General features: G+C 43.0%; 1 protein-coding gene across 1 annotated transcript in view; it reads right to left on the bottom strand.

The window, feature by feature from the left end:
* Positions 1 to 262: 262 nt before the first annotated feature.
* The window catches only part of igf1rb (insulin-like growth factor 1b receptor), a 46,045-nt gene continuing 29,013 nt past the window's right edge, over positions 263 to 17,294 (bottom strand). The window contains exons 5-21 of the mRNA XM_047580513.1: positions 17,103 to 17,247; positions 14,897 to 15,105; positions 14,596 to 14,722; positions 13,947 to 14,182; positions 12,617 to 12,784; positions 12,302 to 12,509; positions 11,433 to 11,734; positions 11,081 to 11,214; positions 10,246 to 10,405; positions 10,025 to 10,124; positions 9,424 to 9,494; positions 9,100 to 9,329; positions 8,862 to 8,969; positions 8,377 to 8,539; positions 7,795 to 7,924; positions 7,524 to 7,658; positions 263 to 5,601 (exon numbers count right to left, since the gene is read on the bottom strand). Coding sequence (XP_047436469.1) covers positions 5,067 to 5,601; positions 7,524 to 7,658; positions 7,795 to 7,924; positions 8,377 to 8,539; positions 8,862 to 8,969; positions 9,100 to 9,329; positions 9,424 to 9,494; positions 10,025 to 10,124; positions 10,246 to 10,405; positions 11,081 to 11,214; positions 11,433 to 11,734; positions 12,302 to 12,509; positions 12,617 to 12,784; positions 13,947 to 14,182; positions 14,596 to 14,722; positions 14,897 to 15,105; positions 17,103 to 17,247 — 3,161 coding nt within the window. The 3' untranslated portion in view covers positions 263 to 5,066. The remainder of the gene's footprint in view (positions 5,602 to 7,523; positions 7,659 to 7,794; positions 7,925 to 8,376; positions 8,540 to 8,861; positions 8,970 to 9,099; positions 9,330 to 9,423; positions 9,495 to 10,024; positions 10,125 to 10,245; positions 10,406 to 11,080; positions 11,215 to 11,432; positions 11,735 to 12,301; positions 12,510 to 12,616; positions 12,785 to 13,946; positions 14,183 to 14,595; positions 14,723 to 14,896; positions 15,106 to 17,102; positions 17,248 to 17,294) is intronic.

A 17,294-nucleotide genomic window follows, 5' to 3' on the forward strand; every position in this document is an offset into this window, starting at 1 on the left:
TTGAGATTTTTAAGTTTATTGTGTTATTTATCGTCATGTTTTGGAATGACAATACAAACCTTAAAACTACTGTATCTCTATTTTCCAATTCAGGGACAACTGCTGCTTCTATGTTAATGCAACAGTAACAATGTTCCAAAAAATGTAAGGTTGTTTTTGTAAGATATTACTTGGAGACCAAGGACAGGTGCTACCTTCCTCCATTGTCACACTATACTGTAAACCAAATGACACTGGCTGCCCAACAAAGACAAACAACGAACACTTTGCATACATTTTTTTATTCATCTTAAATCTCATGTAGAAAAAAAAAGAATCAGAGAAACAGACATTCTCTTTTCCTTCAGCCAATCATTTTTGTCAGTACTCAGAATCGACTGGAAACAGGAAAGATTTCTTACAACAGCATGTACAAAAGAAAACCAAACTGAAACCTCGGTCTAACAGACCATTTCAATAGAAACGCAAGAGTTGGAAGGCTATGAATAATTTACACACATCATAATATAGGTAACAAATTGACCGTCAATGTAAAAAAAAAAAAAAAAGTTTGATTTTGTGTCGGCTCTGTGAGGTGTTCCAGTGGTAAAGATGAGGCGAAAATCAGACCACAAACGCCAAACGTACCCATCCTGACCCCCAGATCTGATTGGTGTTCTGTGGTTGAACCGGGTGAAAGGACTCTCTACCCGTATCACTGAGACTCCCAGCATGAAATCACTGCCTTGTTAGGACAGAAACGAATAAGCCTGCTGTGGTAGTAAGAAATAAAAAATCTCACGAGTTTTACGTTGCCACGAAGGAGAAGCACTAGTGAAGACACATCATTAGCTCGCTCTGAGGTCAAACAGGGTCTTTGAACAACTGAACCGCCTGGTTCTCTCTTATCAAACATGTCTGTGCCCCCAAATGCTCAAAGCAGCAGGTATTGACAAAAAACGAAAAAACAAAAAACAAAGTGTGCTGTGTTGAAAATGAACCAGCTTCCCCAGAGAGACGCACACATCGCCGGCTTGCTGTCAGTTTGCAGTCCTGCATATACGTACCTCTAAAACACCATTTCTCAAGTGAATTTGCTAAGGTTGAATTCGTTAACATCGGATATATTCAGCGGGTTTGACGACGTAGGGTCCTGGCAACTACCAGTAACACAGTGTTCCCTGGATGGCAGCTTATAAGGTGCGTCTCTGGTCTTCATGTAGACCCGGTCAGTGCCTTTAAACGCCATTAAAATGTCAAACTGGGCCAAAGAAAGATGGCAGCCTGAAATGACACATGTCAATACTTCCATTTGTACAACCCGGAACAACATTTAAAAGTTTTTATCATCTGTTATATTTGTCTATATTATGTTACACTGTATTATTTTTACATATTTCCATAAAAAATAAAAGTTTTTTACATTTTGTGTGTGTGTGTTGTACAAAGCAAGTAAAGAGATATGCCATTTTTTAAAATATATATATATATATATATATGTGGATATGAATATAGATGCACCTTGGGAAACCTGGTTAGAGAGTCTGTGAGAGTCTTCCACGTCTGCCAGACCCCAAGCAAAACTTAAAAAAAATAAAGACCCCCACCGACCCACCCCAGGATGGTTTGGTTTGTGGTTTGAATTTGACCATATTAACAGCACTCAGTGAGATTGTCATTACAGCCGGACAACGAGAGATGAGATGTTTTGTTTTTTCTGTACACGTAAAATAAATTGAAAAAGAAAAAAAAAAAAAAGTGAGGTAGATGGATGGTTGAAGGAATAATAACAAAACCTTGCCCCCAAATAAAACAACAAAATATCAGAGGAAAAAAAATAATAATAATAAAGAAAACAAATACCTTGCAGAGGGGGTTTGTACAGTGATTTACACTTCACAAAATAATGAACATAAATAATCAAGAAATGTCACTTTTGAGGTGAATGAGCCTTTAAATATGTGTCCCATGTGGTCCTCTCAGATCATACTTCAAATATTAAGGTGGAGCGTCTCTACAGTAAACCTTTGATAAAGGAGTGTGTTTAATGCGTCAACGCTGGAATCTCCAGTTACACTTAGTCCCCGACGAGAGGCTCCGTTTAATGACGGCCTCGAAAATTTGTTCCTCTTATGAATCCTTTCAGAGTCAGTCGTGACATCTTAATGTTCCTAAGACATTTAAAGAGAAACTCCCCAAACTTTAAGATGATTCCACGAACATCTCAGCCCAATTTAGCTTCAGCAAATCTTCCAAACAAAAAACAAAAAAAAAACATGTGAATACAAAGAATATGTGAGGAAACCACCTTTGATTACAGAGAGAGATTGATTAGAAGAAAATGTGATCCTACAGACGGGGTTGTGTACTTGCTTTCAGAAAACATAAATAATTTGTATTTCCCAAATTTTATTGCAAAGCACAAACGCGTGGAGCCCTGAAACTAGCAAAATGCACTGAACGCCATCAGAGAAGTCAAGACTGAAACAGAACTTATACAATATTGTTAATTAAATAGTAAAAAATTGAGTGTAAAAACAAAAATTTTCATACCTCTGCATCTTTCATTTGCCCATTTTAATTTCAACTCCATCCTGTTTTGTTCTAATTTGTCTGTGCTCTCTTACTGAACCCAAGTCCCTTGTTTCCGTTGGTGTTAACGCCACTGAGTTATCCAATAGTTTCATTTGTAAAGCACGCCGGCCAGTACACGTCAAGCTAATCCGTGAACAAAGTATGTAGAGGGTTATTTATACGCTAGTGTACAAACCTGGCTTCAGAATAAATAAGTTTAGAATAAAACAAAATACATCTGCGGCTTTTGTTACTTTCACCTTTTGCAGCAACGCGTACCGTAATAATTAACAATAAATTAATAATAAAGCTGTCCTAATGTAACGTCTTAGCATTAGCCACCAAAATGTAGCGGAAGAAAATAGAGAACAGATGTGAACATGAATGAATGCATCTCCAGAAAATGACGAAACCAAGAAGAAGTTGAAGTATGAAACGAGCTGGAACGGTTGGTTCATTCCGACAAAACCAAAAAATATTTCTGTTTTATACCAACTCGTGGGAGGTTATAGGAAATATAAGTAAATAACTTTATATTTTGAACTGTCTGATATCTGTATTTTGTTAGTATTTGGGCTCCACAGAATGTGCTAGGACCAATCAAAAACTGACCGAGGCCCCTTCATGTTTCAGGCTGCTGTGATAAACACCGCTCGTGATTTAACGCGCACACACACACACACAAAACAAATGCATTAAGGGTCAGAGAGCTGTAGAATCAGACAGAGGTTTAACACACACACACACACACACACACACACACACACACACACACACACCAGGCTGGATGTCTCTGGGTATGACAGCACAAAAAAAAAGACAAACAAGGAAAAGTAGAAAAGGATTTCACTTTTCTCTTTGACCTGAGATTTAGTTGGGACGCCCAGCCTCCGAGTGTGATGACGGGCAGAGGCGGACTCAGTCCAAACCCTAGAGGACAGGACAGGCGTCAACGGGTCCCGGAGAGGAACGCCACGGCCGCCGTCTCCGTCCTCTGATCAGACGGGAGGAGAAGTTACCGGCGTTTCAAAACACAAGGCAAATTGTCGTAACCTTTTTAACGCAAACACAGAAACGAAACCAGCTCAGATACACTTTTCACAATTACAAGCATTTAAAAAAAAAAAAAAAAAAAAAAAATGGACTGTAGTGGAAACGTTCGTAGACCCGACCTGAAGGAGTTTTTTTTCTCTTTTTAATATATAGATAGTGACTATGTTACAACCACAAGAGAAATAAGGAATAGCAGCTTCGATCTGTACATGATGAATGTCTCCAACTGTATAAAAGTTAGAAAAGTGACACAAACAACGGGTGTGTACATAAATGCTCTGTCCACGTAGAGATGTAAGTTGTAAATGTTGGAGACTAATGACTCGTCTAAAAAAATACCTGTTTGTACACAACAACAGGGACGCCTCTGAACCGCGAGAGGAACCCGACTGAGGGTCCCCCCGCAGTCCTTGCTTTTTTTGTTTTCTATCTTCTTCTTCTTCTTTGTGTTTTTTTTTTTTTTTTTTTTGCTTCTTTATTGACTATTTGGCGGTTTAACCGTAACGAAACAGCACTTTGTGAGAAGATGTGGCTCAATTTCAGATCAATCGATGGAGCGAGTCTACGGCGTCAATCTGACAGCAGCTGCAGATCGTGTGGGGGGGGGAGCGACAGCAGATCAAAGCGCTCCGCCGTCTCGCACCGTCGTCGACATGGCGCGCTGGGAGAATTACAGGGCAAGACTGCAGAAGAGAGAGTCTGACAAAGAGAAGAGTTTTGGCAATAAATTTGGCAGAGTTGACCTTTCTCCCTCTGCTTTGTTTCAGCGGACGGGCTGTTGACCCGGCATTGTGCTGACACCCGGCCCGCAGAGCAGAGCAGGGCAGAGCAGAGCGACCAGGCCGCCCAACAGCCGACGGAGACCTCTCTGAAGTGCTTCTTCTTCATTAGATATGCTTAACATTTTCACCATAATGCCCGTTCAGAAGCGAAACAAAACGCCGGTCATTTTTTATAAAGGCCTACACATTTTCTTTTCCCATTTGGAAACACATGTAAAAAAAGTAACAAACAACGATTTATAAAATAAGTTCAGCCATAGAGAGAGTGACGGAGCTCTCCCGGATGCTTTTTTTTTTTTTTTAGTTTTGTTTTGTTTTTTTTCCTTTCTTTTACCGTTTTTTTTTCTTATTTTTTTGTGTCGTCCCACTCAGCAGCACGGGCAGTGTCACATCTGACAGCCAGCTGGTAGAGAACAAAACTAGAATAATAATATATATAAAAAAAAAAAAAAGAAGAAGTGTGTGGAGATACAGCAGAACATGGACGACTACTAACAAGACAGTTTTCTCCACCTTGCGGCGAGTCTTTGCTTCTCACTGAGTAGCCACGAAACGAACAAAAATAAAATAAAATCAAAAAAAAAAAAAAAAAAAAAAAAAGAGATACACCCACTGAGACGTCTGGTTCTGCAGGCAGTAGGTGGAGGGGTTTGCAGTCTGGTGGGTGCGTTTGTCCGATCAGCAGGCGGAGGACTGTGGAAGGGGCATGGTGCGCTCGTTTTTGCGTCCCCCGTTCATGTGGGCGTACGGCGGCAGTTCGTCGAGAGGCGGCCGCATCGGGACGCCCGAGCCCGTCCCGAGGCCCGCCCCCGCCGCGAGGCCCGCCCCCGACAGCCCGTTGGCCGCCTGCTGGCCGGGGGGCTGCTTGTCCATGGCGGCGCTCGACGTGCAGGGGGAAGAAGGGGAGCTGGGGGTTAGTGATGGGGCGGGCGGGGCTTCTGAGCTCGGGGAAGGGGGAGTCTGTTGAGGGGCCGGGGTTTGCTGTGTCTGTGTGGAAGAAGGGGGGTCCAGAGGGACAGCGTCCACGTTGTCCAGCTTGTCCAGCTTGTCCAGGTGGAGCTGCGGCGCGTCGGCCGGCTTGTTGTCGGCGCTGTAGAAGAAACTAACCTCTCTGAAAGACGGCTCCAGCTCGTCCTTCACGCTGCTGATGATCTCCACGAAGGATGGACGCATCTTAGGGTTGTACTGCCAACACATTCGCATCAGCTCGAACCTGCGCACGCAAACACACACACACAACACACAGGTTAGCTCAGTCTTCATCAACAACATGCCCTCCTGTGCTAATGACTCTATCCAAAGGAACTGTGCTTTCCTACCGAAAAGCCAATATTTACTTTTGCCAAATGTTTGCTTTCTGTTGCTAAAACGGCCGTATGAACCCCCCTCCTGCTCCTTGTTTATGAAGCAGAGCCGATGCAGCTTTCACCAGGACCCAGCACAGAGAGCTCTACATCAAGCCTGGATCTGGCAAACAAGCCTGACATGTTTGTCACATTAAATGCAGCAGATGCTTTCTTCAACACACTCATTTATTTCAAGTAAAAGGAAGCAACAGCCATTTGGGTGAAAGTGGGGATGGGTAAAGACTGTACAACCGGCCAGCCTGCTACACAGTGATGGAAATGTGAAAACTGCTAGTCTGGCTCTCTCCAAACGTCCAGGCTACCACAGCTCTTGCGTTCTGCGTCGCATAGTTACATTTCTGGGGAGGTGCACGTCAGGTACGGCGCTAGCCTCTGCGTTATCGTCGTAGCCTCTGCGCATACTTAAGGAAGCAGTCTAAACCGCCTGTTAGGCCCCGTTCAGACCTGGCATTAAGGTCCAATCTGGGTTATCTGACACAAAGTGTGTTCACACTTGGAATTAAAATGTGTCTCTGGCCAGCTCTTCAAGTCTGATCTCAATTCTGAGCTCTGTATACAAATAAACCCCGACATAATTTGAGCTGGAGCGTAGTAGAATATTGTGACAGCTACTGTCTCTGATGGATCTCTACCGCTGCTCCAGAACCAAGAACAGTGCTGTTTTATGTTTGTACTTGGAGACGTTAAGTGGTTATTCATTGATGTCCACCCTCACATTAGTCAGACCTGAACAAAACTCAGATTATAACTCCAACTCTTTTTTTTTAACTGACACAGGGGCGACTGTTGAGTACATGAGATCATTTGAGATCAGATCTCTCAAATGTGATCTTAATGAGTCTTGAGTTCACATCTGTACTTTACAATCTTAATGCGAGGTCTGAGTGGGGCCTTAGTCTCTGGAGATGTGAAGAGAACAGACTTGTAAATCAAATCTTAGGAAGCTGTTAAAACAACATGTTTCTAAAATTTGCTAACTTCTAACCAATGAGCAGAATTTTAATCCAAGAATTCGCCTGAACAGTCAGAGAGTAAACAGAATAAGGGCTATATGTGTTGTCGACAACATACAACCTATGACACCAGCTGGGTCAGCTGACTAATTAGAAAAACATGTTTTATTGCTCCACTACCTACTTTCCAGTGACAATGGATACAATGACAGAAACAATTTGACAGCTGTCCTGATCCACAGTGTCACGGCAACACTAAAATAATCTACCTGTGTGTGTGTGTGTGTGTGTGTGTGTGTGTGTGTATTAATAAGAAAACTACATCTTATTTCCTGTAACTCGCACAACACTGAACATGACTAGCACAGAAATACCATGCTGCATGTAAAGTGAGTGCATTTTTCTAGATATGCTGCTGTGAGAAAGGAACAAACTCAGTGACTTCACATTTGGTCTCCTCATGACTTCACCATGTGATGCATCCTAAAACTGTCTGATTGGGGGCCAAATTTGCCTGTCACGCTCTCAAGTCCGTGTGGATTTATACTCGGGGTGCTGTTTCATATTAAGAACAAACACATCACGGAGAACAGTGAAATACAGACAGGCTCTGGATGCAATCAAGGCGAACTGGGGTTTAGAAATCCCACTGAGTACAGACTAAAGAGCAGCTGCGCTGCTTCATTTCTGAATATGCAGTAGCCACTTACAACTAACCAGCTGAGTAGTGAGAAACACAGTAATCAGACCGGCAGGAAGATGGGAGCACGATGTGTAAATCTGCACAGCGGTGTGTAAGTGTGCACACGTCTTACAGCATGTCAGGACAGTTCTGTGGTTTCTCCAGCAGTCCTCCCTCCATGACAAAGCGAAGCACTTGTTCGTTGGACAGGCCTTGGTACGGCTGCTCGGCCAGAGTGGCAATCTCCCACAATACCACCCCGAATGACCTACGCGGTGAGAAGGGGAGCAGAACAAAGAAGTGTGCATTGCATTATCTTTATGATATTCATAGCAAGCTTTTTGGAAGCAGCACTCGCAGGAAATGCAGCCACCATGTGTATTTGTTTGTGTGCGCCTGCTTACCAGACGTCCGAGTTGGTGGTGAAGACTCCGTCCTTCAGAGACTCGGGTGACATCCAGCGGACAGGGAGCAAACCTTTGCCACCTTTGCGGTAGTAATCGGTCTCATAGATGTCTCTGGTCATGCCGAAATCTACACAGACACGCAAACACGTACATAAATAAGGAGGAACTGAAGCAATAAAAACACTGCTTCACTGCGTCTGATAAAGATGGTTCCAATGGTTTCCAATGGCAGACAAGATACAGATACTCAGGCGTCATGTTGTGTGGCTCAAGTTTTCACAGGAAGGTGCACTACTGAGATTATAGCCCTAGAAATATTATTACAGCCACCATAATTCTTATACGTGTGCTAAAGACATTTAATAAAGCCAGTCTATTATTGTCTAATATAATCACTGTAACCATAATTATCTAGATGATATGTAGCTTCTAGATGTCACACATTCATAGTTCATAGGTCATAGAAAATAAATTTGAGGTTTTCTCTTTCCTGGAATTAAGGGAAAATTAGCTTGCATGTTTCCACCTTTCAACCACTTCTGAAAGGTCACATGAAACAACGTCTTTTAATTTTTATACCTCCTATCTTAACGGTGAAGTCCTCGGCCACCATGCAGTTCCTGGCTGCCAGATCCCGGTGGACAAACTTGTTGGCGTTGAGGTAAGCCATGCCGTCTGCGATCTGCCCGGCCATCTGGAGCATCTTCTTCAGGGGAGGGAGGGACAGGCTCGACCACTGCTGCTGCAGACGCACAGACGAGACAGAGGAAGTTACAGATGCAGTTCACTCACTTTGCTGAATACGTGTGTGTGTGTGTGTGTTTGGCCGGTAAGTGTATGTGAAGATGTTTCAGGTAAAACATAGTATGCCATTTAAGGTACAGTTATTTTTTGGGAATTTCATTCATAAAATTTTTTTTTAAAAACATTGCACTTTGCCAACACATGCAGTGCTGTATCAGGTTTCTGATACTTCTGATGTTTAGGTTCTTATCTAGCATAACCCTGATTGGTCCCAAATACACAACATAAACGTACATAACAGTTTGACAACCAACCACTACCTCTTTAGGCCGCAGGGAGCGCAAGTAACTCTTGAGGTCTCCTCTCGTCATCAGCTCCATGATGACCAGAGTGGGCTGACCCTGAGAGACCACCCCCAGGAGACGAACCTGCAACAAACACACAACGCCACATTACCTCCGCACAATGACTGAGTGGCACTAATTTTCCATCGTGTTGACTCTGTATTTGAACTTGACTAATGCGTTACATGAAGTGTGATGTGCACAGGACACATACCACGTGGTGGCAGTTGAACTCCTTCATAACAGACGCTTCGTTGAGAAACTCGATCCGCTCCCTCATGCTCGCCGACTCGTTGACCGTCTTGATGGCGACGCGCATCTCCGGCTCATCTTTGACCACGCCCTTGGCCACGCCCTCGTACACCATGCCAAACGACCCTTGGCCGAGCTCGCGACTCAGAGTGATCTTCTCCCGGGCCACTTCCCACTCATCAGGTACGTACACTGCGCAGAGAGGAAATATTTCCGCCTTAATAAAAGACACGTGCGTCCTCACAGATCGTTTCGCCTGCTCCGCTCGCACACAGACGCCACTCACTTTCCGCAGCGCTGAAGTACTCCGGGTTGACTGAGGCGTACAAGACTCCGTTCCCAAGGCGGTCGCTGTTTCTGACCAAGGCACAAACAGAAGTGTTGACAGACATACAATCTTCACACACGCACACACAAACCACAAGGATAGTTTTGGGATCGGCGTGGTGTATGATCATACATACGACTGTTTTAGCTTCCACACGCAACAGAAATACTTGAGTGTGAGAGCGATCTGGAGCTTTATAAATATTGATTCCCCTCAGATGACTTTTTCACGTGTGTTACTTCTTTCAATTTATATCTGAACTCATAAGCTTAGGTTTTATTCAACTGACATTTACCCAACCAATACCGGAATCAATACAATCACCTAACTGAGCAAATTCTAGCTTTATGTTCCCCTTAGCATTTTGCTTAAGTTGGCAGATTGTTTGCAGCTCAGTCTGGATCTTAATGTGAACACGCCGACTGTAAGAAAGTTGTTTAATGTAGAAAACGAAGAACAGATGCTACATCACTAAGTTATATTTTATCCCGTTTGATGTACGCGATTGCTTTTTCCATCAACACATTTATATGCGATAAAATATTTGCAGAGGTCGCACCTTTTTCTGTTGAAGAAAACCAGCATGACAGCCAGACAGCAGATGAGTACGATTATGGCGACTGGAATGAAGATCATAGCGTAGAGGATGTTTTCATCTCCTGTTGGGTCGAAGAATTTGATTAATCCCGTTATTACATGTGACGTTATTTGTGCAGAAAAAGTCGTGCAGGTACAAACAAAGAAAAGCGAGGTGATGATACACGGCAGCGTGCGTCTTACTCTCAGCCACATAGAAGTCCGAGGACTGCGTCCAAGATCCGTTGCCAGCCAGTGACGTGGCCCTCACTCTGACTGAGTAGTTTCCTGGACTGAGGTTGGACAGTCGCACACCTCGCTGGGCCTGATACGTTTGACCAGATACGCACTCGTGCTTCTCGGTCTGTCACACACAGACAAAAACAGCGTGTTATGGGCTAAGTCTTACAACATCCAAATCAAACAGCCAAGAGCCTGCTGCTTTCAATTTGTACTGTGTAATAAACAGTAAGAATTGGTTTACAGTGCCAGATCCATTCTGCCTCCCAATTAAGAAATAAGGGTCTGGTCAGCGGGACAAGCAGCTTGGTCAACATGTACTTATGAGACCAACTGTTGCCATTTAAGAAACGGATGCCTGTATAGTTTTTTTCTGCATTTCTAAAATTTCACTCCGCTTTTATGCATTCGTTCTGTCCTGCATTTAAAAGAAGCATATACTTGCTCCGCATCACATTTGTTTGTGTGAATGTCTACATTCCATCTTTAGGTTGTTAGGTCGCACTTCAATGTTGAATCCAGTAGTTAGACAGTGACTTGGCCTGCTCTTATAATGTAAATACATTTCTTGGACAGTGTGCAGTGTGGCACCCTTCCAGACTGATCGAATGTCACAAAAGGAACTCATTGTTATGCTAAAAGTATGCATGAAGAAGATACTGATTTCCAGTAAAATGGCTGAAAGACAATGGGATTGGCCAACATTGCACACATATGTTTTTTCTTTTTTGGCTTCACAGTGCTCATCAAAATCAGCAAAAGCTCAGAGAGACAGCACGTATATATCCAGATGTCCTACCTCGGTGGCCAGTTTAAACTTGATCTCATACATGAGGATGAGCCCATTAGGGTGACGTGGCTCTGGCCACCGCAGAAACACCCAGTCCTCGTGGCCCTCCCAGGTCACCTTGCCCGGGATGTCGTCAGACTTTTCTGGAGAACCACAAGCACAATAGATCACCACGGTTACCACAGAAATCACAGAGTAGACGGATTCTCCAGTCATGTCTGTACAGTACATCTTCCACTTGCTTCAGCGACTAGTATGTCCTAAATTCACTCTCTGCCTTTAGCTGTGTTTCACTTCACACTACAGTGGCGGTCAAAAACTGTTAATTACATGTTTGGAGACGGATCCTTTCACCACTAACCTGCAGGCTTGGTCCTGGAGAAGACGAACTCAGCAGCGCTGCAGCGTTGGACCTGTCGATTGCACGCGTGGATGTCGATGCGGTAAACCGTGAAAGGCTTCAGGCCCGAGATTTGCAGCTCACGTTCCGTCACCGATTGCTCCATGAAGTCGAACTCTTGGTCGGCCGGCTCCAGATCCGCAGCGCTGCCGTTACCGGCTTGGAGAGGAGGGATGACACTGCTGTTGGCGTGCAGCCGGTGGCGACGGGAGTTGGTGGCGTTGGCGACGCCAAAAAGATCTCTGCGGCGACGATCTGGTGGCCTGCACGTGCAGGAATGGTGGAGGATGAAAAAGCACAGTTTGAGGTTGGCTGGAGTATGAAAAGCATGGGGCTGGCACATTTAACGTGACTGCAAAATTAATTACAAGACATGACTGCCACAAGTTGTTTGTGTGTTTTCCTGAATGCTATTAGAGTTACTGGAAATCTTTCTTTGCTCAGCCTTGAGCTTTTGTGTGACCTGATCTGTTCTGTCCTGACATAGATGGATATACAAACCATCCATCCCTTCCATCTTCCTCTGCTAAGCCTACTTGGAACTAATTAATATCTACTAGACTGAGCTTTGAGTGTGTGAACATGAAAGGAAAAAAATAATTAAGTGAGATCACTCCTCAAAGGGTTGTGTTGTTTGAGAACTACTTGTAATTATGCTTGAATAATGTCCAAAGTTACTGAAGTCTATTTAAGATACCTACAATATCACTAAAAGCACAGAAACATGCCTTTTCAAAACTTTTGTACTAAAAAGGGGTTAAAAGTGAAGTTAAAATCTGCCATGGCTGATCCAAACCTCTACCGTAACATATAATAATGAGGTAGATTACCTTGGCGTAAAAATGGAGTTGTGCAAGAAGTTTTCAAAGACTTTTCGGTAGGAGGCGTCATCAGCTTCGGCCTTCTGGTCCTCCTCTGATTTGGGGCAGGGGCAACAGGGGCCTTTATCTGCCCCGTCAGGGTCTGGTTTAGTAGGCTTGGTGTCATCTTCTTGATCTCCCACACCTATCGCAGCAACCCTTATGGGGATCTTCAGCTCTGGAGGACAAAGAGAAGGATGCATTTCCTAGCCCGTGTACTCCGTAAGCCCAAAGCTCCTCTCAGTAAAGAAGGGCGTGTAAATGTGTGCTTGTGAGTATGGATACCTTTAGAGCAGTAGTTGTGCTGATACAGCTCTCTGTCCTCTGCTTGCTGCTGCCATCTCACCAAATAGTAAGTCTGGTTCCCATTTGGCGAGACAGGGGGTGACCAGCGCACCACCAGCTGTGTAGAGGAGTTCGAATAGGCTCGGACATCCTGAGGCATGGAGGGCGCTGAGAGAGACAGAGACGAAAACAACTGTTGAGAAACTCTTCTCTCCTTCAGGCTGGGATGAACAGGCTGCCAATGCAGATGTGATCCTCTGACATCACAGCAGTGCTATGTCTTTATACCGCAGCTGGATCTATTTAATGCAGTTTTCCGTTTCATCCAATTATTTTACAGTTTTTAATACGATAGTTTCTCTACGTGTCTTGTTCCAGCTGTGTTTATTTCAAAGAGTCGTTCTCTCATCTTACAATATGTTTTGCGGAAATTCAGAAGTTTGCAAATCAAGTATTGTTCTGGTGAGGCTGGTTTACTGTGCTATTAAGAAATCCTGAAGGTATGACAAAAAAAAAAGAGAGAGAGACATACAGGATGTTAAGGAACAGAATACACGATCCTAGCACATAATGCAAACCATCTGCAGCCAGTCATAACATAGACAACTTGTCAGGGAGTCAGTCGAGCTGAGAAAAATGCTTTGTGTCTGTGGTGATACCTCACTCTTCGTCTTTGAATGTGTCAGGTTCAGATCTGATGAAACACTGTTGCACTATTTGCTACAAGACACTATGATCCTAACAAAGTCAGACTCTTATCATTATACGAGTCTGGTAACACGCCATTTAGATTTCATCATGGGCCGTGTGTAAATACATAGACAAATCAACCAATCAGATGATTAGAAAGGTGATGAGCACAACTTCTAACAACACTCTGTATTTTTTAGCAAAAAACAGGTGGTGACAGCAGAGACCAACTGAAACCCTGTAACCAGAAGCTGGACAAAACAAATATGTTTTCTTGTTTGTCTTCTGATTGAAGCTTGATAAAAAAGAAGTACATGCCTATAATGTGAGAATCCCTGTAGGTGTGTACTGTGCTGAATTAATGAACTTATGTCTTTGAACATGAATATTTGTGAACGATTATCTTCAAAAACGTGACAAGAAACATAAAAGTTTCAAGTATCTGCAAAAGCCTAAGAACTCTACACCAGCCCTCTCCTAGCCTCTTTTGAACCAAATTTAGGAATTACCTCTGGGCTTCCAAGGTCACTTATGTAGGATGAAAACAGACGCCTTACACTGCTTTGGGCAATTTAGTGGATTAATTAATTAGTCTTCAACATAGACCGTAACCTCTGATCTACGCAATCACTGTGTTTACCTGAGGGGCTGGTGCGGATGTAGACCACTTTGCTCTTGGCACCCGGCATATGTTTGTCCTCCACCATGAGCGTGATGGCTTTAACGAAGACGGCGTACTGCGTCCACGGCTTTAGGTTAGACAGCAGAACGCCAGGGTCCAAGTCCTTGTCTGGCCTCAGCTCCACATCCACCATGTTCCAGCTGTTGGAGCCACAGCCATCCTGCCCCTCGAACTCTGTAATGTTCTGGTAGGGCCTGGAAGGAAGAGGTATAGTGTGCAAGGTTAATAATTCCTCATTAACCTTTTTTCTCCCCCCGTGTTGCACAGTACAAAATATAAATGAAGATGTTGAATTTGAAGTTAAAAATGTTGCATTTCTCTTTCTTCCTCACATTACTACATGAAACAAAGATTGTTTTTTTTGTGTGTAAGGTGTGTCTTGTGTATTAAGTGTCTCACCTCTTCACTTCAAAAGTAAAATGTAGTTTTCTTTGTGTTCTGTATATTTATAGGGCAGTTAATCAGTCTGATGTTCAGTTTCCATTAGATATTGCCTTTAAACATGTTGATTGATAATGGAGGGGGGTTTAAGTTATCATCTCTGTTCATTATTAGTGAGGCTAGAAAAGGAAGCAGTTAACGAGTGAGGTTACTCTGAAAAACTTACGCCTCCTTGTAGTAGACAATAAAGCTGATGAGGTCCCTGTAGTCAGGAGGCCGGTAGCGCTGCCATGTCAGTTTGATCCTTGTGCTGCTGGTGCTGTTGGACTTGAACTTCAGGATAGTGCTTTCACCTGTGTGTTAAAATGCGCAGCAATTTAGTAACATACAGTTCAGGATGCAGAACAACATACGATCCAGAAGAGGTGCCTGCAAACTGATTGACACTAAAGTAACTTCTTCACATGAACTGCATGCAGCAATTTAAATGTTTGAGGTTTTGGTTTGAAGTTCAGTTTGACCCTTACAGCTAGCTCTGTCGCCGTTGTTTCGAAAATCCGTCTCATCAAAGCGGCTCTTAATGCCCGTCTTCTCCCACATTTTGCGGATCTCAGACATGCAGAGCTTGGGGTTGGCTCTGAAGAACAGCTTCCCTGTTTTGATTGTGAGGTTGTGCTGCTTCCAGTCCCAAAGATACTGGAGCTGTTGGTTGTCGAATGCTGAGAAGGCGTACATGCTGGAGGGCAGAAAAAACAGAGAAGATGAATGAATGACGTTTAACAATATGCTGCATTCATGTATGTTTGTTGTGTCATGCTGAAAGACAACTTTTTCACCAAAGATGATGTCTTTTTTTTGAGTGTGTAATGGAAAACTCTATAATGTAGCTATTTTACTCTTCACAGTAGATCTTTATTTTCTAGCTGGAGAAATAAGGAACCAGTTAGACAGAAGAGGGACTGCTTGGCGGCGGGATAAAAATCACCTGGAAAATCCGATTAACCAGAGGCTGTTTTTTTTGTGCTGCAAAGGAGATTTTATGAGTCACTGGGTAACACACAGACATCAAGGAATGACTGTAATGTGGGCTTTGGGACAGTGAGATTCCTGTGAACTCAAAGATAAACAACCAAAGGAAGGAGTGAAGGCCTCTCTATGACCCTGAGAAAACCTTTTCCTGAGACTGTTGAAGGTTGTCCTCCATTAAAGGTCTTATAAAAAGGGGGGCATGGGCCGTTAGTGCCTCTCAAGTCAGTTTTAAAACTTTGCCAGTTTGTACCTCCGCAGTCAAAACACACATTCCTCTTCTTTTCTGTGTTGACCTTAATTAGTCATGATATGAAACCATCACTGCACAATTACTGTGCTTCGTTTATACGACAACTCACCGCAGCAGGCATTCAGAGAATAAACACTGTCATCAGCACATTAAAGCATAGCAACAATATGAGTACATTGACATTTTGCCCTTAAAAGGCAGAGTGCAGTAAAAACTGTTTTCTCTCTCTTATTCACTTATTTAAGAAAATGATAACAAACAGAGCAACATGTGTCTGAGCACAGTAGTTCTGTTTGATATTGGGTAAGGCTGGCCGCAGCTATATCATCAGACAGCATTCACTTGAAGTACTGTAATGTCTTTAGTTGGGTCATCGTCAGTCTTTCTTTAACTTTAGCTGCGTAGTTAGCTCCCTTTAACTTTATCTGTGTAGTTAGCAGTTTTTATCTTTAGCTATGAATTTATCTCACTTTCTTTAACTTTAGCTGTGTAATTAGCGGTCTTTAATTTTAGCTGCGTAGTGAAGTTTTTATCTTTAGCTATGTAGCTAGCAGTCTTTAACTTTACCTTTGTAGTTGGCAGTCTTTAACTTAAGCTGTGTAGTTAGCAGTTTTTCTCTTTAGCTGCGTAGCTAGCAGTCTTTAACTTTAGCTGTGTAGTTAGCAGTTTTTCTCTTTAGCTGCGTAGCTAGCAGTCTTTAACTTTAGCTGTGTAGTTAGCAGTCTCTAACTTAAGCTGCATAGTTAGCAGTTTTTATCTTTAGCTATGCTGTTAGCTGTCTTTCTTTAACTTTAGCTGTATAGTTATCAGTCTTTAATTTTAGCTGTGTAGTTAGCAGTATTTAACTTTAGCTGCATAGTTAAGTTTTTATCTTTAGCTGCGTAGTTAGCAGTCTTTAAGTTAAGCTGTGTAGTTAGCAGTCTTTAGCTTTAGTTGCATAGTTAGGTTTTTATCTTTAGCTATGTAGTTGGCAGTCTTTAACTCTAGCTGTGTAGTTAGCAGTCTTTAACTTTAGCTGTGTAGTTAGCAGCATTTAACTTTAGCTGTGTAGTTAGCAGTCTTTAACTTTAGCTGTGTAGTTAGCAGTATTTAACTTAAGCTGCGTAGTTAAGTTTTTATCTTTAGCTGTGTAGTTAGCAGTCTTTAACTTTAGCTGCATAGTTAAGTTTTTATCTTTAGCTGCGTAGTTAGCAGTCTTTAGCTTTAGTTGCATAGTTAAGTTTTTATCTTTAGCTATGTAGTTGGCAGTCTTTAACTCTAGCTGTGTAGTTAGCAGTCTTTAACTTTAGCTGTGTAGTTAGCAGTATTTAACTTTAGCTGTGTAGTTAGCAGTCTTTAACTTTAGCTGCGGGGAAGAATAGAACTGATCATAAATCAACATCCCTCTCCACTGTCAGTCTGTGGGGACTGAACTGTGCGTGTATGCTTTTTGTGAACAGTGTGTGTGATCGTACTCATCCTGAAGGTTTTCTCCATCGATTTGTCTGAGGCTGCGGAGGAAGGCCAGGGAGCTCAGAGTGTGAGAGTGTGAGATCTGCACATAACCCGTCACCTTCTGGATTAAACCTGTGAAACTCTCCAGCTCTGCCACCATGTTGTCTAAACACACACAGACAGACACAAACGCAAGTGTTATTACTTATTTT

This window comes from Mugil cephalus, chromosome 3, assembly GCF_022458985.1.
Source record: "Mugil cephalus isolate CIBA_MC_2020 chromosome 3, CIBA_Mcephalus_1.1, whole genome shotgun sequence".
Lineage (NCBI taxonomy): Eukaryota > Metazoa > Chordata > Actinopteri > Mugiliformes > Mugilidae > Mugil > Mugil cephalus.